Raw genomic sequence first — 24121 nt, forward strand, 5'->3', positions numbered from 1 at the left:
CTAAAGACCACAAGGCAGACACCCAGAAACACTTAAAGACTACACCTAGGAAACCAGCAGAGAAGCTCTGCCACCACAACAGCTAAGATTCAAAATTAGAGCAAGTGGAAATCTTCGCCGAATTCATCTCCTTGCTTTTCGGATTCAGACTTTTGAAAGTCCTTCCCCCCCAGCAAAGAAAAGAGGATTTTCTTTCTCTGTGCAAACACGACTGGCTCAAGTCTGTCGGAGGAACTGGTGGCAAAGCAGGCCGTTTGGGACAGCGCCTGCGACTGGTCTGCAGCGCCGATTTCCTCTCTATAAATTCGGACACAAATGCAGGCGTATTGATTATAATTCTCCCTCTTACGCTCGCAACCTGTGGACTTGGGTTCTGACTGGCGCGGCGGGGAGGGGGGCTGTTGGGCACGCGCTCCGTCCGGTGCCCAACCGGGAGGCGCCTCGTCGCCGTTTTCAGAGACAAGTCCCCATTTCTGGCTTTTCCAGCGGGGTCTGGACTTACCCGGGTCCGGGGCAGGAAACCATGCCCGTGCCCTCCTGTCCCTCGCCTTTCTGCCCCCCTTCTGCTCCCGTCCTTCATTGACGAGCCGGTGACTATTGGCTGAAGTTCCCCAGCGATTTGCATGAACAGAGAGGGAGTGTCTTCTGGCGCCCCCCCGGCCCCCCCGGCAGGAGCGCGCTGACTGCAGCTTCCCTGGGAATGCGCGGCCGAGGGAATGCGCGCAGCTCGCCGGCCCTGGCAGGGAGCTGGCGCCCTACCACCTGGCACCCGCGCCTGGATATGGGGCGGCTAAGTCGTTCCAGGAGCACCACCAGCCACAGAAACCTGCCGGTAAGGCTTGGGGTGCACAAGCCCCGCGGCCCCGACAAGTTGCAGTACTGTGAGGCACTTCCAACTCCTTGAGGATTTTCGAACCTTTTACCTTAATCGGAACTTCACAGGAAAAAATTTGGGGGGGCAGGCGTGTGGGAGGGAGTTGGGGATAATGTGTCTTCCTTTTCGCAAGGGATGGGCAAGTGCTTGGGTCGTGAGAGGAAGTTTCTGAAGCAGAGATGTAGGCAGATGAGATGGAAGAGGGTTCGGGTTGGAGGCTCAACCCGCTTTACATACTGGGGTTCGGAGATTTTTTCCCCCCCAGCTGCCAGCATCTGGCTAAGACTGCCTACTGCAATTGGCAAACTGTTTTGCACATTTTCCGTGTTTACTTCTTTTTCCCTAGGGATGGGGGATTAGTGAACACGTGATAAAGGATGGAGATCCAGAGCTTTTAGATTTGATTTTAGATCCATGATAAAATGAAAATGACTTTTCTGACCTAAACTGTTTATTTAATTGGTGGGGGCAGGGGTGGGGGTCCAAGCGGAAAGCTTTACTGTGTTTATTCGTGTTGTTGTTATTGGCCTCATAATAAGGGATGTATCACATTTCACATTTTGCGGATCTTACTGACAGAAACATTTCCATGGGAAATAAACGGATCAATTGCCCACCTTCCAGCTCTCTCCACCACCAGCCCCCTCTCCCCGTATAACCTACCCGGTGGGTTCCCTGTCGCGTTGCGCAGTCCCTGAGTTAGAGTCCTCTTCACTCCGGAGTGTGTTTCCAGGGATGCTTTATGGTTGGAAGGTCAACTGGATGAGGGGGTTGATGGGGTAGAAAGTGAACAGAAAAATTAAGTTTGGAAGACAACGTGGCCCCACAGATCTCTCCTTTGCAGCAAGTTTCCCATTCACCCCGCTCTGACCAGAGGGTTTGCCTCTGGGCATGGGGAAGGGGGCAGCCTGGACCCGGGCACTGTTTCTGACTCCAATCTCTGGTGCTGCATGTGTGTAACGAGCCTTCTCCCCTCCCCCCACTTTCAGCATCTGTTTCTGTTTTTCCTCTTGGTGGGACCCTTCAACTGCCTCGCGAGTTACAGTCGGGCCACGGAGCTTCTGTACAGCCTGAACGAGGGACTGCCCGCGGGGGTGCTCATCGGCAGCCTGGCCGAGGACCTGCGGCTGGTGCCCGGGGCCGCCGGGAGGCAGGACCAGCAGCCGCCGCCGCCGGAGCGCACTGGCGCTGAGCGGAGCCCCCCTCTCTCCTTCAGCCTGGCCTCCCGGGGACTCAGTGGCCAGTATGTGACCCTAGACAACCGCTCCGGGGAGTTGCACACGTCTGCCCAGGAAATCGACCGAGAGGCCCTGTGTCTTGAAGGAGGTGGAGGGGCTGCCTGGGGAGGCAGCATTTCCATCTCTTCTCCTTCCTCCGATTCTTGTCTTTTGCTTCTGGATGTACTGGTCCTGCCTCAGGAATACTTTAGGTTTGTGAAGGTGAAAATCGCTATCCGGGACATCAATGACAATGCGCCACAGTTCCCGGTTTCCCAAATCTCTGTTTGGGTTCCCGAAAATGCCCCGGTAAACACCCGGCTGGCCATAGAGCATCCTGCCATGGACCCGGACGTAGGCACTAACGGGGTGCAGACCTACCGCTTACTAGACTACCATCGTATGTTCACCCTGGACGTGGAGGAGAATGAGAACGGGGAGCGCACACCCTACCTAATTGTCATGGGACTGTTGGACAGGGAGACTCAAGACCAGTATGTGAGCATCATCATAGCTGAAGATGGTGGGTCTCCACCACTGTTGGGCAGCGCCACCCTCACCATTGGCATAAGTGACATTAATGACAATTGCCCTCTCTTCACAGACTCACAGATCAATGTCACTGTCTATGGGAATGCTACCGTGGGCACACCGATTGCAGCTGTCCAGGCTGTGGATAGAGACCTGGGGACCAATGCTCAGATCACCTACTCTTATAGCCAGAAGGTTCCACAGGCCTCCAAGGAGTTATTCCACCTGGATGAAACCACTGGAGTCATTCAACTCTTCAGTAAGATTGGGGGAAGTGCCCTGCAAACGCACAAGCTCACCATCCTTGCGAATGGGCCGGGCTGCATCCCTGCTGTGACCACTGCCCTGGTGTCCATTATCAAAGTCATTTTCAGACCTCCTGAAATTATTCCTCGTTATATAGCAAATGAGATAGATGGTATCGTTTACCTGAAAGAACTGGAGCCTGTTAACACTCCCATTGCGTTCTTCACCATCAGAGATCCAGAAGGTAAATACAAGGTGAACTGCTACCTGGATGGTGAAGGGCCATTTAGGCTATCACCCTACAAACCATACAATAATGAATATTTGCTAGAAACCACAAAACCTATGGACTATGAGCTACAGCAGTTCTATGAAATAACAGTGGTGGCCTGGAACTCTGAGGGATTTCACGTCAAAAAAATTATTAAAGTGCAACTTTTAGATGACAATGATAATGCTCCTATTTTCCTTCAACCCTTGATAGAACTAACCATTGAAGAAAACAATGCACCCAATGCCTTTTTGACTAAGCTGCATGCTACAGATGCCGACAGTGGAGAGAGAGGCCAAGTTTCGTATTTTCTGGGACCTGATGCTCCATCATATTTTTCCTTAGACAGTGTCACAGGGATTCTGACAGTTTCTACTCAGCTGGACCGAGAAGAGAAAGAAAAGTACAGGTACACAGTCAGAGCTGTTGACTCTGGGAAGCCACCCAGACAATCCGTAGCTACTGTGGCTCTCACGGTGTTGGATAAAAATGACAATAGCCCTAGGTTCATCAACAAGGATTTCAGCTTTTTTGTGCCAGAAAATTTTCCAGGATATGGTGAAATTGGAGTAATTAGTGTGACAGATGCTGATGCCGGGCGAAACGGGTGGGTTGCCCTCTCCGTGGTGAACCAGAGTGATATTTTTGTCATAGACACAGGAAAGGGCATGTTGAGAGCTAAAGTCTCTTTAGACAGAGAGCAGCAAAGCTCCTATACTTTGTGGGTTGAAGCTGTTGATGGAGGTGAGCCTGCCCTCTCCTCTACCGCAAAAATCACAATTCTCCTTCTTGATATCAATGACAACCCCCCTCTGGTTTTATTTCCTCAGTCTAACATGTCTTATCTGTTGGTACTACCTTCTACTCTCCCAGGCTCCCCAGTTACAGAGGTCTATGCTGTGGACAAAGACACTGGCATGAATGCTGTCATAGCTTACAGCATCATAGGAAGACGAGGTCCTAGGCCTGAGTCCTTTAGGATTGACCCTAAAACTGGCAACATTACTCTGGAGGAGGCATTGCTGCAGACAGATTATGGACTCCATCGTTTACTAGTGAAAGTGAGCGATCATGGTTACCCTGAGCCTCTCCATTCTACAATCATGGTGAACTTATTTGTGAATGACACTGTCAGTAATGAGAGCTATATTGAGAGTCTTTTAAGAAAGGAACCAGAAATTAATATAGAGGAGAAAGAACCACAGATCGCAATTGAACCGACTCATAGGAAAGTCGAATCCGGGTCCTGTATGCCCACCCTAGTAGCTCTGTCTGTAATAAGCCTGGGTTCTATCACTCTCGTAACAGGGATGGGCATATACATCTGTTTAAGGAGAGGGAAAAAGGATCACAAGGAAGATGAAAATCTGGAAGTACAAATTCCACTGAAAGGAAAAATTGACTTGCACATGAGAGAGAGGAAACCGATGGATATTTCTAATATTTGATACTTCATTGTGGAATAGCACAGAGATGTTTTAACTGACTTTGGGTAGTCTTCACCACCTAAGTGAGAGGGTGTAGATGGCAGTTCCAATGAAGGACGACTAATTTATAACTTGTACTATATTGTAAATAGCTGTTTACAGGTTTTTAAATTCAAATTCAGAGATTATAAAATGTGTACAGCATTTTTTAATGAAAATTAGTATTAACAGCTATAGAAGTTATATTAAAAAAAAGCTTGGATGCAATTTGCAGCTTTCATACACCAAGCAGATGACTGATAAAAACAGTAAGGTAAGAAAACGGTACATTGCATTTTTTGTCTAAAAAGTCCTTTCACCACAAGAGGGCATCGGCTGCACCTTTGCAGGGCACTGGTTTGAGGTATTGTACGTGACAGTTGTACATCAAATTAATGAGAGAGTATATTTTAAATATATTGTTTTTAACATTAACAAATATTAAATTAAAGGAAACTAAATTTAATTAAATATATGATAAGAAAGAAAAGAAATGCATTTGTAAACAGAACGTTTACCTCACAAGCACATCATGTACAGTTTGAAAGAGAAGGCATTACAAAGAACTGCAGGATTTTTTTGCAAGGTTAAAAACATTACCATGTGTTAAAGATTTGACCTGCTGAAGATGATTTCACTTTCTGTGTACTCAGATTGTTTTCTGTTTGCTTTACCACTGCACTTGCTATTATTACGGGGAGAAATATATATATATTCTTCCTTACAGAAACTATAACTAGAAATCGTGTCCAAGAAAAACAGCCAGAAGCAAAGGAATGTTTTAATCTTTAGTTGCTTTATAGGTGTTCATGACATTTTCGTGTTTTCACTGTCAGCAGCACTTCATACTTTGGTTATATGTTAGATTTTCATATGTTTAAACTCATCCTTCACATTAAGATCATTAAAAATCATATTAAAACAGAATATTCTAGAAGCTGGTGTACACTACTGGTTGTTTTAGTTGGGCATTTTATATGAAAGTTATACTTATCTTTTTTGTTGTTTAGGTTTGTCGGCTACCATTGCGGGCTTCCTTTCTTTGGCTTTGGATTAAGTCCAAGAGTATCTGTAAGCCCAGCAACAGATTTCTTTGATAATTTAGCTTTTACTGAATCCTTTGCAATGAAGCAAACTAGTTCATCAGTGATCAATCTCTTTCACTTCATTGTGTAAGCTGAAAATTTTATTTTCTATGAGAGTATAGCAAAATTATATGTAGAAACAAGGAATTGTGTTAGCTTCCACTGGATCATTCTATTTTTTGGCATCCTGTGTGTGTACTATACCAAAAGTGTTTATATGTCTGCAAATTAAAAGTATATATTTTCATAATTTCTTTCTCATTGTTAGCATTTTCTATTTGAATCTGGGCTTGTTCTTTCACTGAAGTGCCTGTTTACAGGCATGTGTTTGCTTCTAGAGGTAAATGTGGGTAAACTGTTAATATCCTGTTACACTAAAGTTTATATTAAACTAATTCATTGCTCAATTAAACATTGGGTAAGTTATTACATATGTGTGTAGTTATAGACATATATGTATAATAGAAAGAGTATGCTTATATGTTTGATAGAAGTTCCTATGATAATTTATATCCAGGCTTGTGCACATGCATATTAATTCATTGTTTAGTATTAATTATAAACATTAATTTTACTACATACTTATAGCAATCCTGTTAGCTGTGCTACAATAGCTTTCAATAAGTATTAAAATAAAAATACATTGCAAAAGAAAATTTGAATTCAAACACCCAAGACGTTTTGAATTTCTATCAACTCACTTTTCTTGTTTTCTTCAGTTTGACAATTTGAATAAAATATAAGCATATGAGGTTGTAGTGTTTATTACAAAGAGGAACTATATTTTTATTGGAAATTTATTTTGTATGAGAGGTACCTGAGCTGAGAAACTAAGGTCGGTTAACCCCCAAAACTTTTCATTCATAACTGAGGTATTGCCAAGGATGAAACCATTCTCCACTAGACATTATTTACATCTTATTTATCTTTTTTAAAGGAAGGAACGACATATGAAACAAGTAGCGCCATTAATTTTTTTTAAATCCTCTATAAGTGCAATGATTTAAGCATTAGTACAAACAACAAAATATTATATTTCTAAATTTGTAGAATGTTCATATGTTTTGGGGTATGGACTTCATCTCTAGCATGAGAAACGCCTGTAACATTAATAAAAAGATGTATTTCTAAATAACTTCTTGTGCCAGAATTTCCTTTACAAAAAATGTCTCATTTGTATTAAAAACATTTACAGCAAGGGAAGTTAAAGTAAACCAAGCTCAACGATAAAAGCCCCTTTTTACTAACACCTTGTGCGAGAACAGTTGCCAAAATGTATGCTAATCATGTCAATGTTGTTAGTCGAGCTGGCACAAAAATAAACGTTCCATTCATTAAAACCCTAATATCCATTTAACAGTTTGAGAACCAGAAGTCCTCTTTGCCCAATTTAATGAAGAAGAGATTGCTCTGATCTTTGCACTGCCTACTCCATTCTTAAAGTACAGAGAAAATTGTTCATTAATTTGGGATTGGGATATTTAAAACCAACATAGTAATTTCAGCTACATGGGAAAAAACAAGTTATGCTATTTGACTCTTTAGGGTAGATTCCCTGACCTCACTTAAAAAAAAAAAAAAAAAGTTTTCTTGGCAGCTATGCTTCTATCAATAATGGTTTAAAAGGAAAAGGAAAAAATAAATGCTTCTTTTAAAACAGCTTTATAGTGTTAGTGTATTTTAAAAACTTCAAATCTTTTGTGTTCTTGGAGCTCTGCGTGTATTTTATGCAAACACCAAGCATGATGTTGCTAAGAAATAACGTCCATGAAATAATGTACACTGATTAGGGATCGTGTATGAAGTTGACTTGATTGCAGTCACATCTTGTAAAGATTCTAATTTGCTCTCCCAGAAAATGTCTCAGTTGACAACTGTGAAAGGAGGAATTAAGCGAATAACTCATCTGGAGACTCAGGTTCCAATCTCTCCTTAGTGAGGAGAGGACTCTCTGGGGTCCTGACCTGTGGCCGACAATAGAAAGTGTAATGGAAGGAAAGCACAGAACATCTGATGCTCTTCAACTCTGTCGGGCAGCCTTTGCTCATGGAGGCCAGAGAAATGGACACCCGAGAGTTTTCTTCCCAGTAAAGGGGATTTGCTCACTGCAAGAAAGCAGTCAATTGCTCAAGTAACAGTTTGCTAACTTGTACAATTTCTGCCTAGCAATGTGCGTTTACAGTGGGAGTCGTCAATAACTATTTATTTAAAGAAAGAGAATTGACAGTCACTTAAATGGACTCCAAGCAGGAAAAACAATCTTAAGAAATTGGTAATTCCTGACAAAAGATCCACTATAATGTTTTTTTCTAGTTATTTCTATTTCTAATAAGAAAAGATCGTGTATATTTTTCAGATGATAGATAGATACATACAGCCTATAATCATTTTTAAATGTCAGTCTTGTATATAATTGTTCTTCAAATAGTAGCTTTTTTTTTCCTCTGATAAACCTCTAAATTGGGATGTCTTCCTTTAAGGGTATAAAACAAAATTGGGTGAATTTTAAGACTTAACCTACGAATGTCAAGAATACTGTGATAATTTAAAAAGAAACCATTCAGTCATCCCATATATACTCATTTTCGTATTCTTCGTTACCAGGGATTTGACTGCAAACAAGACAAAATCCTTTGAAGAATGGGGATTATGGTGTGGAAGGCCAGTAAGAAAACTTTCTATCTCAAAAAATTGTGCGAGACAAATGCCTGTTCTTAGTGAGCAGGACCTAATCCAGTCCTGGGAAGTGCTGAAGAAAGCTTCCCAAATGAGGTGATTTCTAGTTGGGCCTTCTCAGAGGAAGTGATGTCTAAACTGAAACCAAAAAAGGAGAATTTAGCCAGGGAAAAGTGGACAGAAGGAGACAGAAAAGGAAAAGGGAATTGTGTACAAGGGACACATGTGAAAGTTAGCATGTCATTATTGAAGGACCACAAATATTATCATTCCTTTTGGCTGAAGGGATGAACAGAATGAAAGATGTTACTGACAATGAGCTTGGAGATCTAAATGTACTGCAGATAACAAAGGGACTCATGTTCAGGTGTCATACTTACAGGTTGCAATTTTATCCCACAGGTGATGGGACATTTTAAGGATTTTGACCATGAAATTTGTGTTTTAAAAGATCACTTTGGCCACGTGTGAAACTTGTGTAGAAGAGGATTCTGGAGACTGGGCAGAAGGTAGAAATGGAAGACTGGGTCTTAAACCAGGGAATATAAAGGAGATCTATTATAGTATGGAATATAGTAAGTAGTTTTTGCTGATAAAATTTGTTATGCTAACAGAAACTAATCCACATGTAATAAACAAAAAAGTTCATAATTGCATAATTTGCTTTCAAGCCTATATTACAAATTTGAAAAGGTAGGGAATGCATTTACTATTAAATTAGCAATGAAAGCACTGGAGTTATAACCCCTTTTTTAATGTTGGGTTTTATGATACACATGGAATTTTAAAGATACTAATTTACCCAGTTTATTTCATATTTATGACTGTTAATTCTATTCAATTTAAGAAACACTACTGGTTTCCCACGTGGTAGATATTCCAACATGAGGTTGACCTCCTCAAGAATATTTTATCCAAGGAATTTGCAATATTTTGCTTCTAGTTGCACTGCGAATTTCCACATGCAAAAGAGTCATGTTAAAAATTGGGAAAAAAAAGACAATCAAATATCAAGTGTAATAAGATGTAAATATAAGATGTAAATGTAATTTCAAGTGTGTGAATATCAGGAAAGAATGCTATGTCTGTTGCACGCAATTCTGAACAAGATCCAGGAATATGAGCCAGTAAAATGGGTAGTTAGGGCCAAGAAATGCATAGGCTTTGAGGGTGGACCATCACTTTTGAATAAAAAAAAGTCATTTAACATATCTTATGTCTTAGTTTATCTTGTGTAAATGAAGAATTTAATATTATAGTATCCAGTACCGGCTCGTGAATTTCCAAACCCAGGTCAAGCAAACATATAGTAGGTATAAAAACAGTATCTTATGCAATCCTAGGTGCAATAAAAGTCATTTGTCCTGTCTTCCACAAAATTGCCCCTTCTAAGACTCATCTGTATGGAAATTATGAACTTAACTCTGTCTAGAATGTAATTTTGAAAATCAAATAAGTTAATTCATGCAAAATAGTTCACACAAATGAAGTGTTCCACAAATATTAGCTATTATCATTGCTATTGGAATTAAACAGTGTGCTGTGCGGTTGTCTTAGCAGTTTCTTCACTCATTGTTTTATCAGAGTCATTCTGATAGAATTAAACAGTGTGCTGTGCGGTTGTCTTAGCAGTTTCTTCACTCATTGTTCTATCAGAGTCATTCAACAATGTTTTTATTATACAACAAAAACCATAAAACTGATAGTGTTTTAGACTGAAGGCCTATGCGCTCAACACAATCTAATATGTGTATCCTCATTATCCATTTCTTAGGCCCTTTGATATTTTCCCCCGTTTTTCTCATGAAGAGTTCATATGTCCTTTTTCATTTGGAAATCTCATGAGGGCCCGGACCATAAATTGTCAGACCATGGGACTTTGAAGACAATTTAGTGTAACCCCCTCGTTTTATAGTAGAAGAAAGTAAGACATAGAATATCAATAAAAAAAAAAAGACAACTTAGGGGAAAATAGCAATTATGTATATAAAAAATAATCAGAATCTTATTGAAAAGAGCAGTTACTTTTCCTTCAAATGTTTCCCGTAAAATGCATATTTTAATTTTACCTTCATTGGAAAGTTAACCAAAGTATTATCCTTAAAAAGACAATATACCAGTACTTAAAAAAAAAAAAAAATTCTGAGATGAAATCTCATTTAAAAATGCAGTCAATCAAAACTAATTAAAATGAATTATTAAAACCATATATCTTCCCTGCATACACTTGGAGAAAAAAATAGATACTTTTTTTAAATAAAGTCACTTATACCTTATAAAGAGAAAACTAGAAAATTATGAATTTATGTACCTGACAGATACAATAATTGCAAGAAAATAGTAAGGAAGATAAAACTTTAGGAGATTAGAGAATAGGTGAAAATACTTAAAGAAAATTTTATGAGCCCCACAGAAAAAGTGGAAAAGAAATAAACTTGATTTATAATAAGAGAATGAATACTTATGCAAATTCATGTATACATTCGATATAGAAAAGTCAGATTCAAGTGTGGATACAGGGAATATTACTGATTTGAAAACGACCAGGTTTAAGTACAGTAAGATAAATGAAGGTAAAGCTGGAATGACTGAATATTAGGAACTCACTAAATCAGACTTGACAACCTCAGAGAAACTCGGGATTATTGTCCTTCTTACAGTTTTGGGTGGAATACGCTGAAACTAACAAAGATAAAAGCTATTATCATCATTTTTTTATTTACTAAATATAATTACGATTAGCCTATCCATCATATTGTAAGTAGGACATTGTGCTAAGCACGAGGGAAGTTTTCATTCATTCTCCCAAAGATTACTCTCCAGTTTGAGAAAACTAATGTAAATGACACATCTGTAGAGGTGAGTTTGTTTCTCCTCCCATCTGCTCTTCCCCTCTGACATGTGTATCTCAGAGACAAAGGTCAGGATGGCACATAAAAGGACTACTTAGGAATATGTACGACATACTGGGAGCTAATAAGCGGAATATCAGAATTGTTAGAGGTGATAATCTTCACAACATATATAAGCTATAAAATAGGAATTGGGTGTTTTCTGTGGCTAGAACGGGCAAATGTAAAGACTTTTATAAAATATATTTTACTCATTTTGAAAATTGGAATTCCCTATAACTCTCAAGTGTAACTTTCATTTAAAAGATTAAAGAAATAAATGTACTAACCATTTACTAAACTAAATGTACTGAACCAGGTGCTCGCATCATAAATGTACATTTCAGAATCCTTAAAGTGTAATTATACTATTCATTCACTTCACATAGGTAGAAGTAACTCTGCCACTATATTTCAAAAGAGACACTGGTTTCTGTTTTGCAAATATACTTTGTATCATTTCAAATTCATAGTTTTGTGTTAATAAACTTTCTTAAGGTGCTTTCTTGGCAATCCATTCAAAGATCAAATGGATGTAAAATGTACTTTGGGAATTGTTATGAAAAGCTTTCAAATAATACTGTGTAACAGTATTTTTCAAAGTTATGAGATTTGGTAAAATGTATGATGAGAGGACACTTCAATGTTAAAGTATATAAATTACTGTGCATACATTCTGAATGCTCCATTTCATTAAGAAGAAAAAAATACTCCAGAGAGAGTAACTTCAGAAGATTCATAGAAAAACAGATTGTACTTTAAAGGTAGAGTGAAATGGACAAAGAACGAAAAATAATGAAATAAATTCAAAATTCTAAAATGTTCACATTAACTTTTTTTTTCCTTTTTAAAAGCATCGCCCATTCAACTTCCCTCCTCACCACCCCCAGTGCTTTATGAAATAGGAAAGCTAGTTTCCTTCACATTTGTGTAGTTAAATTGTTAAAAACTAAATATTTTCAAACTGAAATATTTGTGGGCAAAGCTAACCATGAACCAGGTGCTAAAAACCACTATTGCTTTATGTTGAGACAGTTTTCCATTTATGATTCTTTCAATCATTTTTCAACAGTAAAAAGTTCTGTTGAATTTGTAGATTTTCTTATAAGTAGCATTTAAAATTCACTGCAAAGAATTTCAATAAAATACTTATATAGAAGAATCTAAGCACTGAAATTTTTCAAAGCCAATTAATTTACATGTTTGATTTCTCAATCTAGTCCCACAAAGGATTCCCCCCCCCCCGCAAGAAACACTCTAGAACATACCGTTTCCCCCATCTCATTTACAAATGTATTTAACCAAAGAATGTACAGATTTTGGTGAAGAATAACTCAGTATAAGTTGGCTTATAAGATTCTTCAAAAGAGATTTAATATAACTTAAGTGAATCAAATTAATCCTTTTTTGTGCTTCATGATTGACTCGGGACACACTCAAGTGCCATGAAGTACCAACATTCCCAATCAAACTGTTCAGTGGGGAATGTCAGTTAGTCCAGTTAGAGACTATTTCTAAAAGACCTTAGTAGTGAATGTACATATCAGAAAAGAAAAGCAAAATATCTATGAAAACTTATAAAACATATATCTGACTGAGCCAGGAGGAATCTTTAGACATCAACATTGTCTTCCCCTTTGAGCTTCCTTGATCATATTTGATCATACTTTTGGTCTTTCATAAGAGAAGCTCAGTATTCTCAGAATTCATCCATTAGCCCATCTGTGGTAGGCAGAATAGCCCCAACAGATGTTTACCCCTTAATGCATGGAACTTATGAATACATTATGTTACGTGGAATGGTCCTTGCAAATGTAATTGGCATTATGGACCTTAAAATATGGAGATATCTGCCTTAAGGAACTAGAAAATCTCCTAACTCATAGTCAGCAAGGAAACGGGGGTTTCAGTCCTATAATTGCATGGAACTGAATTCACCAAAACCTGAATAAGACTGGAAGTGGACTCATCCATAGAACTTCCAGAAATTCATACAGCCCTGCTGACACCTTGATTTCTGCATTACAAAACACCAAACAGAGGACCAGCTAAGCCACTCTGTCCCCAGACTTATTTCTCAGGACTGGGAGTTAATAAAAGAGTATTATTTTAAACTGCTAAATTTGAGGAAATTTGCTAAAGAGGTGATAGAAAACAGTGTCCTGTTTCTGATATGAACGAAACTAGCTTCCCTATTTTATAAGGCACTGTGGGTGGTGAGGAGGGAAATTGGGTAGATGATGACCGTATCCTGAAAAAATATAGTACACATCCATTAAAGACCAAGTTTAGTTGACTTACTATAACAAAACATTGTTTTATTTTGGGTAACTTGTATGATAGATGTTTTTTTTTTTTTTTTTTAGAAAATGGTGTTAAGTACATATCTAATTATAATTTGGTAAATAAAGAAAAAAAACAAATCTTAGAATAGTCGATATAAATAAAATGGAAAATCAATTCATGTGCTGTGGACTTACTGTGTTCCAGTGTGACCCTGCCACTTAGACACTATGTTCACTTTACTTTTACTAAGTCACAGAAAGAAACAGAAAACCAGAGGTGTTTTTATTTTCATAAAAGACTCCCTCAGTTGACTCACATTGGAATGAGTATTACTGAATTGTTGAATTCATCGCAGACCCAATTTGGGATAAGATGAACTGTATGACTGTGGATGGATGTGTTATAATAGCACATGTAAAAGCTTGCTGTGATGAAAAAAGAGCATGTTAAAATGTATGTTTTTGTTGTTGTTGTTGTTACAGACAAAATAGCCTTTCTAATGTATGAGTGTCTGCAATCGATGCATTATTTGAGGCGACTTGTAATCTCCAATTCTCTGAAAAAAGCACTTTGAGGAGTTTTTAAAAATACACATTCTTATTCCACTTTCCTACCAACTCTACTTCCTGTTCAAAAGCTGCTTCATCTTATACAATAAATTCACAGTAGAAGGTGAAGTTCATTAGAATCACTGATTTAGTATGCACTGACTTTTTATTGGACATTACTATTGGCATATCCAATATATAGTACATAGGACTGTATTTTAGAATACGTTCCATACTGGTAAAATTTTGCAAGTGCAGTAAAATGTTTTAGATTCATATCAGGACACATATGACTGAAAAGTTAAAATGCAGTCATTTTTTTTTTTCTCATTTTGCAAAATTACATGTTTCTTTCCTAAATGTGTACATTTCTTTTTCACTTTGTATGTCAGTCATTTTTAATGATTGTATGGTTTTTGTTCTAAATTCTGATTTAAAAAAATGAAAATTAGGAACACTGGTTCAAATACATTTAAAAACTCCAACAGGAGACCATATTTCAAGAGTACAATTTTCTTAGAGTTAATAAAGGAAATTGGGGTGGAGAGCTAAGGGATCATAAGTGACCCTTTAGAACCCGTTTTAGAAAGAAATTGGGATGACCGCTCCTGGAGAAAGATACCACATGTTTAACTGTCACCCAATTCTAAGCTACACTTTCACAAAAAGAACATGTCTTTCCCATTACTTATCTAATCAGCCACTGAGTTGTGGGATAATCTGTACTCAGGTTATTCACTTATGAAGCACATTTAGGATATGAAGAAGCTAAAAACGTGGGGTTTCACATAGAGATGAGAAGACTGTCTTCTCTTCTCTGCTGGGAGGTTTAGTTGTTGGCTAAACACCAGCCAAGTACCAGTGATGCTACTTCCTGAAGACCTTGGAGGACATCAGCATCACCAGGTATATGACCCACCCGTCCCTCTCATGCTTGCGTTGGATAGGAAGTTTTCTCAAACTTGTCAGAAACGCCTACAACATTGGAGAGTTTCTTCCCAGAATGTTTTCTAAGCAGTGCCCGTTGTGGAGCTGACATGCCTCCACTATCCTGAATGGCGTTTGAAGTCGCCTCTGCTCAGGAAAAGGCTGGAGGCTAGCTAGCTACAGAGCTTTCACTGTCCTGATACGGTGACAAGTGTGACTGGAGACTTGCTACTCAAGGTGTGGTACTCAGGTCAGCAGCAGCTTCTGGTTGCTTGTTAGACATGTAGAATCTGGGGCCCACCCTAGATCTGTGAAACAAGAATCTGAATTTATTAAGATCCTCAGTTGATTTGTATGTAAAAAAAAAAAGTTGACTAAAAAATAAATGTGTCTGGAGCATTGTATCTCTAGCTTGTCTGCATGTTGAAATAACCTAGTGGAAAAACAAATAAACAAACAAAAACACCTGATACCTGGGTCCCACCCTGCAACTTTACTTGGTATGGGGTATAGGGTGGGAGTCAGGATTTTTATGAGGTACCTCAGGTGATTCCAATGCACAGCAACATTTGAGCATCACCAGATTAGAGTCCTACCATTTGCCAGTTTTACTTGGTACTCTAACATCCAGTCTGTTGGGGATTTCTTTCATCATGTCCTCCCCTCCCAACCTGCTATAAAAAGGAGATTATTTCCAACACTACCTAAAGACTCATAAGAACTCATAAGAACTCATAAATTAGAAAGATTCATATCTTTTTTTTATTTGCATCATCCTAAGAATATTTTTCTCCTCATCCTCAGAAGCAGACAAAATAATGAGAATGGTACTAGCATGTTTACCTCCTGGAAATTTTAGTCTAGGACAGGTCCTGGAATATAAGCCTGCTGAGCATGGCAACTGTGTCTTTTTTTTTTTTTAAGTGGTAATTCTAGAACCAAGAATAATGTCTGGTACATATTGTGTTTCCCCCAAAATAAGACCTAGCCGGGCAATTAGCTCTAATGCATCTTTTGGAGCTAAAATTAATACAAGATTTTATATTAATTTTTTATATAAGACCCAGTATTTTATATTATATTATATTATATTTATTATATTATATTTATTATATTTATTATATTATATTATATTATAGACCCGGTCTTATAGTAAAATAAGACTGGGTGTTATATTAATTTTTGCTCCAAAAGATGCATTAGAGCTGATGGTCCAGTTAGGTCTTATTTTCAGCTAAACACCGTAGCAGAGTCTTCATAAAAATATTTGTGCAGTAAATAAATGCATGCATAAATGGAAGGTAGTCCTAACACATAAATTAGAGTAGTTATGTACTTTAGAAGAAAACCATTATATCTTGACTTTAAAGGGCAAGGTAGAAAAGGCTGGGAGCTGGAACTAAGCCTGGGAGTAGCAGTCAGAGTAGGGTCTGCAGGGAGAACGGGTGTGATTGGCTCCATCATCTCACATACCCTTAATGTTCTGGTAGAGAATGGGATAAGCTTAAGAGGGCAAAAATGAGGAAGTGAGTAACAAGTATAATGTATGGCCACTGGGTTACAAGATATAATTATTCAAGAAGCTTTCTTTTCCAGGAGCTGTAAACCCATTTCAACTACCAATATGAGAGGTATCTAGTTGGGAGGAAGATTATAAAACATAGAAGGAGGAAAATATAGAAAAGCATATACTAGGCATAAAAATCTGAAGTAAACAAAAATGGAATTCCAAGCAATTTTAATTGCTGAGAATGAAAGATGTGCTGATGAAAAATCTCACTGCTCCTCTTCCCATTTTACAACTGAAGAGAAACAGGAAAACGGTGCCTAGCGCTCGCTGAAGTGAAAAGGAAGTAGCAACATCCAACAAGGTAAACAAACAAAACGTGAGTTCACATCCTGGATTTTCCGACCAACTACTGGTGTAAAAACTTTGGGGATATTTCATAAATATCTATAAGCCACATTTTCCCCAAATGTACACAAGGAAATGACCTGGGGTTCTTCTGAGGACTAAAGATATTTCATGTAAATCAGCTAGCATTATGGCTTGTACACGGTCAACAATCACTCGCATATGTTTCTTTCCTTCTCACTTCCCTTTAGCCTGCCCCACCTTATTTAAAATATGACACATCAAGAGCATAAAAATTTTCAGGGCCAATTTTTGTATCCTCAGGGCTTAGCCCTAAATATTTATTGAATAAACAAATAATAAAGATGGTTTCAATTGCTTTGAGTAGGAGGGATGCGAGGGAAACACATGAAGATGTAAATACTGATTCATAAATTGTTAAAAATTCTCAGTAAGCATCTAGTATGTAGCATGTACAGCGATATTATAAAAATATGCAATTGGAACTATTCTCTGGGACTCAGAGTTTAGTTAAGAAAAGTGAAAACAAAACTGCAATTCAATGGGACAGATGTCTTAATAGGGGATGAATAAAGCTGAGAGAATCAATTCAAGCATTTGGTTTACAATATTTTGCGTGCAGCTGGTTTCAATTTCAAAATTATTAACAATCTCAAGGCTGAGTACAGTTCAGTGTGTCCACACATATTGTTACAGCAGAACAAGCAGGAAATGCGAGCTGAAAGATTTGGGGAGTTTGGGCTGCAGAGGCCTCATCTGTTCCTTAGTTTTCAGACTTTTTCTTTTCCCTGACTCCTGCTTCCTAAATAAATCCAAATGGTTCTCTCATTTGTTTGTCTGGCCCTTCCAACTGAGACATGATGCCAGTAATATATGCCATCTTTCTTTGGCTCCTTTCTTTCTAATCTGCACCGTTAACCTATTCTTTTTGTAAAAATGTAGGATTTGTCAATTCTCTCTCCTGCCTGTCATACTGCTTGAGGCAGACACGCTGATATACTTTAAGATTAGAAATTAAGTTATAAGATAGCAAACCTGCTGAGATAACCATCTTTGATACCCTTTACTAACCCAACCAGGAATGGACACAGAAGACTAGATAGATAGATACTGCCTTATGAAATATACACTAAGAAATGTTCTACCAATAGAACTGTATTATCATATTGACAATTACAAAGATACATAATTTCAGGGAGTCAAAGCTACTGGAAAATTGAAACAAGTAGATTGCTGATGCAAGTAAAAAACTGGGAAATTTTTTTGTGGATGGCTACTGGCCAATATGTACACATTATAAAATGTGCCTTATTCTTTTCCTTTGCATTTTTACTTGGAAAAAAGTATAACCAAAGAAAATAGTTTCAAACTTGTGTGCACAAGCTTATTTGTTGCAGAGTTAAATAGTAATGGTAAAAAAAACAAAACAAATACAAACAACAACACATAAATTAGAGTAGTTATGTTCTTTAGAAGTACAAAAAACAAAACCTATACTTACATTAATATACAATTGGCTAAAATATATGACATAAACATAGTAAAGACAATACAGTATATGTCTATGTCATTGCAAATTCCATAGCAATTTTTGTCTCCCTGTATGACACCTACGGTTATTATAGTTATCTAGTTTTTCTCAGATATTAATTCATTGCACTCCTGACAAAGTTTCCCCATTCATTTACAGCAGGGTTTCTTAACCCGGTATGGCTATAACTGAAAGAAGGTTAGAAAGTACAAAATAAAGTGGGGGAGGGCAGTAGGAGATACATTATCAAGAATTCTGCATTTATGCGCAGGAGATTAGTCATAAAATGAACACACACTTTGTGATCCAGGAATATGAGAATTTATTTAGCTTAGCGCTGCTGGTGGCTATTTTGGTTTCTCTGTGGTAGGAGACGATATGAGGATCAGACTAGCACAGAAGAAAGAGAAGAAACAAGGGAGGGGAGGAGGGGAAAAGGAGAAAAAAGAAAGGGAGAGAAAGAGAGCAGAGAAAAACAAAACAGAGCTGGTGGCATCTTTTAAATCCTTCTATCCATCTGTGCTTGAAACCAGTCACTATGGAGATTTTCCATTGTATGAACAATAAATCTACTCTGCTGTTTTTATTCCTCTCAACAATTCTGAATTGTCACCCCTGGTAATTATATTTTTGAAAGCCTTGATTAATTGGAACAACTGTCTGTGGTTCTCTCCACCCGCCATGAGAGCTTGTCTAAGCACTGTGCACATGTCAGTCTCCCCACTAGATGCCCTTTCCTTCCTTATCTATCAGAAAAGCATCTATGATCCAGGAAGTATTAGCACAAGTGCCATTTGTTCTGGGATGCCTGCCTTCAGGAGCTCGTTTCCTATTACTGTTAGGGCATTTTGCATATGCCTATACCATAGCAATGAATGGAAAAGTCTTGTGAATTATAACTATTGTTCTGCATAATTTTCTTATCACCAAAATATAAGTTCTCCAATGGGAAAGAGAAAGAATAAAGAAAAAAATTGAATTTTTTACCCCCAACTCATATTAGAGATAGATCCAAGATTGGTCGTTCAATAGTTGGCATTTTCAGCCAATCAAGCTAGTCCTTAATAATGGGTGAAAATTTACTCTTTCAATGTTCCCCTTTATACTTTTGCTTGAGTCAATGTGCATTACCTAGGAGGAACAGTCTGTCTCTAACATGTTTTGTGTCTTATTTTTACTCAGAAATTTATGAGGTAAAACTTTTCTCATTAGCTTTCTCTTTCCCCAGAAATTTCTGGGTTATCTTAAATTATTAATAACCTCAGATGCTGTGGCCTGTTATCAATGGAAATATATGATAAAAAAATAAATTGTAAATATCCATGGAATAATCAATCTGAGAATGTAATCAATCCTTATTTTACTGCAGCAATGGAATCCTGGATCAGAAGGTCTCGATTCAAGATCAATTTTTGCCACTATAGCTATAAGTATTGTGAACGTGACCTAATTAGCTTTCGGAATATCAGTTTCTTGTTCAGAAAATACAGATAATACTACAAGTTTGAAATAATACAAAATGAAAGAAGGTAGGTAAAAATGATCTGTACTTTCTAAAATGCCAGATTGCTCTCGCTGCAAAGAGGTCACTGTAGCCTCGACGAGAAGAGTTTCGGTGGAGTGGTAGATGTGAAGGCAAAACTGCAGTAGAATTTGGAGTTAATAGAAATTGAATAATGGCAGACAATTCCCTTAAAGAAATTTGGCTTTGAGAAAGAAGAAAGATTTAGGCCAAAGTTGAAGAGCAATGTGTTGTTGGAGGAAGTTTTCTTTCCTCCTGCCTCCTGTGAAAAATATTGGTTGGAGTGAAATCAATAGGAAAGGAGATTTGAAGGGAGGAAGTAGAGAAGAATCAATAGCTCAAGTCTAACATAAATCAGGAGAGCATGTTATTCAAAGAAGAGGTAGAGGTTGTAGTATAGTCAGGATGAAAGATGTTTCATTATAATAAGGAAACAGCCAAAGATGGGTGCAATTGTAGCTGATAAAATTGTAGAGTGGGTTGAAGGAATTTAAGAAAATAATTACCCATTCTCTCTGTGAAATAGAAACAAATAGAAAGATGAATTCATCTGTGGAGAATTAAAGGGAGATGGAGAGTTAGAAATTTGTGGACAGTGGAGGGAGTTTAAAAGAAACTACTTTCAAGAAAAGGGAAAAGAAGCTGATTATGGAAAGGACACGGATGGATGCTTTGATCATGAATTTGCACGGTTTTGCCATCTTAATCACTGCTCATATGCACAGATGCAGACAGGAGTGATGAAAAGAAAAGACGGCAAAGAAGATGAAAACACTAGAAAGAGGATGTTTGAAGTGAATAAAACACTGACATTTAGGGAACACGTAAAAAAAAAAATTGGACCACGAGAGAGCCGCTATGGAGAAAGTAAAGGATTTTGTAGATTAAAAATGCATGCATAATGTGGTAGAGGAATTTATTTATTTAAATTAAATGAGAAGGATAGAAGGTTATGGTCAGACAAAACTATCTATTTATTACTTTGGAAGTAGAGTAGGTCTGGCCAGCTGCATGGTCCAAAGGGTGACCAGGAGGAAAGAAGGTTTAAACACTGGAAGTGAGAAGGCCACTGGACATACGGGAATGAAATACTAGAGTAGTGACTGGATTAATGACATGGACAGTAAAGTAACCCAAAAGCCTGGCAGGACTTGAGGAGGTTGAAAGAAGATGAGGAACATGTCATACACACCTTCAGTAAATGAGTGGGAAGGATGAGGGACTTTGAGGTTGACAGTCACATAGAAGAGTAGAGAAGAATGTAAATGTTTCATTCTAAAATATTACTTGTGGTAGGAACACACAAAACTTTTAAAAAATTCTCCACTGTTTTTTAACATTTATTCACGTACTCACTGCACAACCAAATGAAAAAATAAATCACACAGGCTTTATAACATCTCTGTTCAATCTCAACTTTTTAAATGTTAAAAAAAACACACATCTTTTGTCAATTCTAACCATTAAAACACTGTTTCAAACCAGGGAAAAATCCTTGTTCATTCACCTCAGTCTCAACTCTTCTATGCCCTTAAATTGAACGGGCAGTTAAAGTCATTGTAACTGGTTTTATCCAAATTGTTTGAAAATTCTCACGTTTGTTACCATAGCCTAAAAAGTGACATGAATCATATCTCATTACATCAGTGTCCACTTTAAAATTCTATTATGTGAATGCCTTGAGTCTTTAAGAAGCAGGAGTTTCCGCAGGAGACTGGAAGAATGACAGTTACCCCCAGCATTATAAAGACATTTTGCATGTCTTGTCTTTGAGCCACACGAGGTGTGGGAAAAGAGAGAATTAATTGGGCTTTTGGGTAGCAGTGCCTCTGGAAAGAACCATGTTTCCGCTTAGTTCAGGAAATCAAAGAAAGAGCCAAAAAAGAGTGTGAAGATATCAGCTGAGTTGGCAGAATAATAACCTGAGATATTAATTGTAGAATATTTTTTCTGCTGTTCCATGACCACTGAAATCCAGAGAGCAGGCCCCAGGACCACCATGCACTGTAGACAGAAATAGATGGACTGAATCCAGGGGTAAAAGACACCACGCTTTCCTTTTCTAGGTACAAAAGCCAAGGTTTCAAGTGTGAGACAGAAAGTCCACATGTCTCTTCCCTGAAGAAGTTCTTCCCTGAACCTTCTGAACTAGAAAACTCTTAGAATTTGTTAAGAAAGAGAGAGAGTTTTGGAAAGAAAAGCTAATGTGTTGGAAGTAATTTATGTATGTGTGTATGTGTGTGTGTGTGGGGGGGATCGTGATGTGAATTCATTGCCTCCACCTTCCAATCTGGAATCCACCTTCATGTTTGGAGTCCAGAAGCAGAGATACCCCGTACTTTTATTCCGAGTTCGGTCGAGGCAGAAACGAAAGGCCTGGTCCTGAAGGGTAGAAGTCATTACGGAGATGTGTGGCCCTGGAAAGCTTGGGATGCCTAGAAATCATCCATGCTGTTAGAGTCTGTAAGTGGAGTGGTACCTGAGGGCTCTTCCGTCTCCAAATACAGAAAGCTGTTGGGTCTTCTCTAGATGGTCTGTCTGCACAATACAGTCTGGGCCTCTCCACTGGAAATCTTGTGTATTAGTGGGTCATTGGCGCCAGAAAGCAAAATGGAAATGAAATAACATACTTTAATTGCCATTCTTTGTCTGTGCATAAGATTTCAGATGTTTCATATCCTGAAGAATCTAGAACTTCCTATCTCCACAATGACCCTCTAGCAATAGGTCTACCTGGCAGAACCAATAATTTAACTTCATTATGGAAGGGCAAGGAGAGACAACCTCAGAAGTATGTTTAAATCTTGACATGACTGAATTATAAGCCCATCTGAAATAGAAGTAACAAATTTTACTGAATTTACTTTGAATTGGCAAGGTTAAGTTTTCCATTTCACAGTGGAATGAGGTTTAAAATGACAGTTAAATTAAGTTACAGGAAAATATGGTTACATTTTTGCACAGTTGAGTATATAAACAGGAAAATATGTACCTACTACAAACAGAAGAGTTTGGCTCAAGCAAGTTAAAGTACTAGGAGTGAAATAAGTAGGAAACTGGCTCAAAAGAAAGAATAATATGGGTTGATGACTGATGAGGCATTAAATCTCAAATCCTGAGCAGGAAAATGCAGAGTAGTGTATTTAAGGCTAAATAAAGTAAGTCTTGATGGTTCCATAGAGAATGGGAGATGGGAACTTGGGACAACGAAATACTAAGTATACTTAGGGTTTACTTGTAGGTTGAAGAAGCTATACAAGGGATTGAAGTCTGAACTTTTTTAATCCAGTCCCTCTGCAAGGTACTAATTATGCTTTGGCTGAATTCAAATGCTTAATGGAAAGGATAAAGGCTCAAAACCATAGGTATTTAATTTTTAAGCTTCATGAAAGATCCAGGCGTTGATCATAGAGGTGGTAGTACCATTTTTCATGAGTTCTAAGATGCAAAATACTGCACATGGACCATCTCTGAAATAGAGGTGGATTTTACAGTTGGAATCCACACTGTTTTTGCTGTCTTAGTGCTGCATGTTATAGTCAATGACATCCAAGTTTCAGTAAAATACAATGTGCATTACACAAATTTTCACTAAAAAAAATGATAGGTTCCTATCCGGTGTCCTTTCTATTGAAATTCAAAAGTCGAATAAGCGTTGGCTCTTGTACTGAAACCATCTATAATCTAGTATAAAGACACGATTGAATAGAATGTGTTTGCAAAAAACTCTATGTGGTTTGGAATGCAGCTGTAAGTCGGAGTTAACTGAATCATTCACAAGACCTTAATTGCATTAAAATCTTATTTATAATAAATGAAACAATATATGCCGAAAGCCTATGTTTTTGTTATGAGAATTATACTTCACCTGAAGTTTTGTAGAATTTTGGAGACTTTTTAAAAGTTAGCATAAAATGGCAAAATGATGTTGTTCATTTATGCATTTTATATTACAAACTCTGGTATGAATTGTAGAGTAGTGACACAATGAAATTTAACAACCTTTTTGTATTTTGAATTATCAATTGAATTACGATCTTTTTATCATTATTTTAAAAATCCAGATTTTCATTCCAATTTCAAAATATTTTTTTTTCTTCTTAACAGAAAAGAAAAGCACTTAGAATTTGTAGAAACTCATCTGATAATGTTAGTTGTGTTGATGGAATGTCCT

General features: G+C 37.8%; 1 protein-coding gene across 1 annotated transcript; it reads left to right on the forward strand.

The window, feature by feature from the left end:
- Positions 1-504: 504 nt before the first annotated feature.
- Positions 505-12489, forward strand: PCDH20 (protocadherin 20). Its single transcript, XM_081046636.1, has 2 exons — positions 505-832; positions 1864-12489. Exons 1-2 carry the CDS (start codon positions 701-703, stop codon positions 4585-4587), a joined length of 2856 nt encoding a protein of 951 aa, XP_080902762.1. The 5' UTR covers positions 505-700; the 3' UTR covers positions 4588-12489.
- The last annotated feature ends 11632 nt before the right edge of the window (positions 12490-24121 follow it).

This window comes from Rhinolophus hipposideros, assembly GCF_964194185.1.
Source record: "Rhinolophus hipposideros genome assembly, chromosome: 4".
Taxonomy (NCBI): Eukaryota; Metazoa; Chordata; class Mammalia; order Chiroptera; family Rhinolophidae; genus Rhinolophus; species Rhinolophus hipposideros.

Coding starts and splice junctions, on each gene's coding strand:
- PCDH20 (XM_081046636.1), top strand. CDS start 701: ATGCGCGGCCGAGGGAATGCGCGCAGCTCGCCGGCCCTGGCAGGGAGC. Junction 833..1,863: donor CCAGCCACAGAAACCTGCCG/GTAAGGCTTGGG, acceptor CCCCACTTTCAG/CATCTGTTTCTGTTTTTCCT.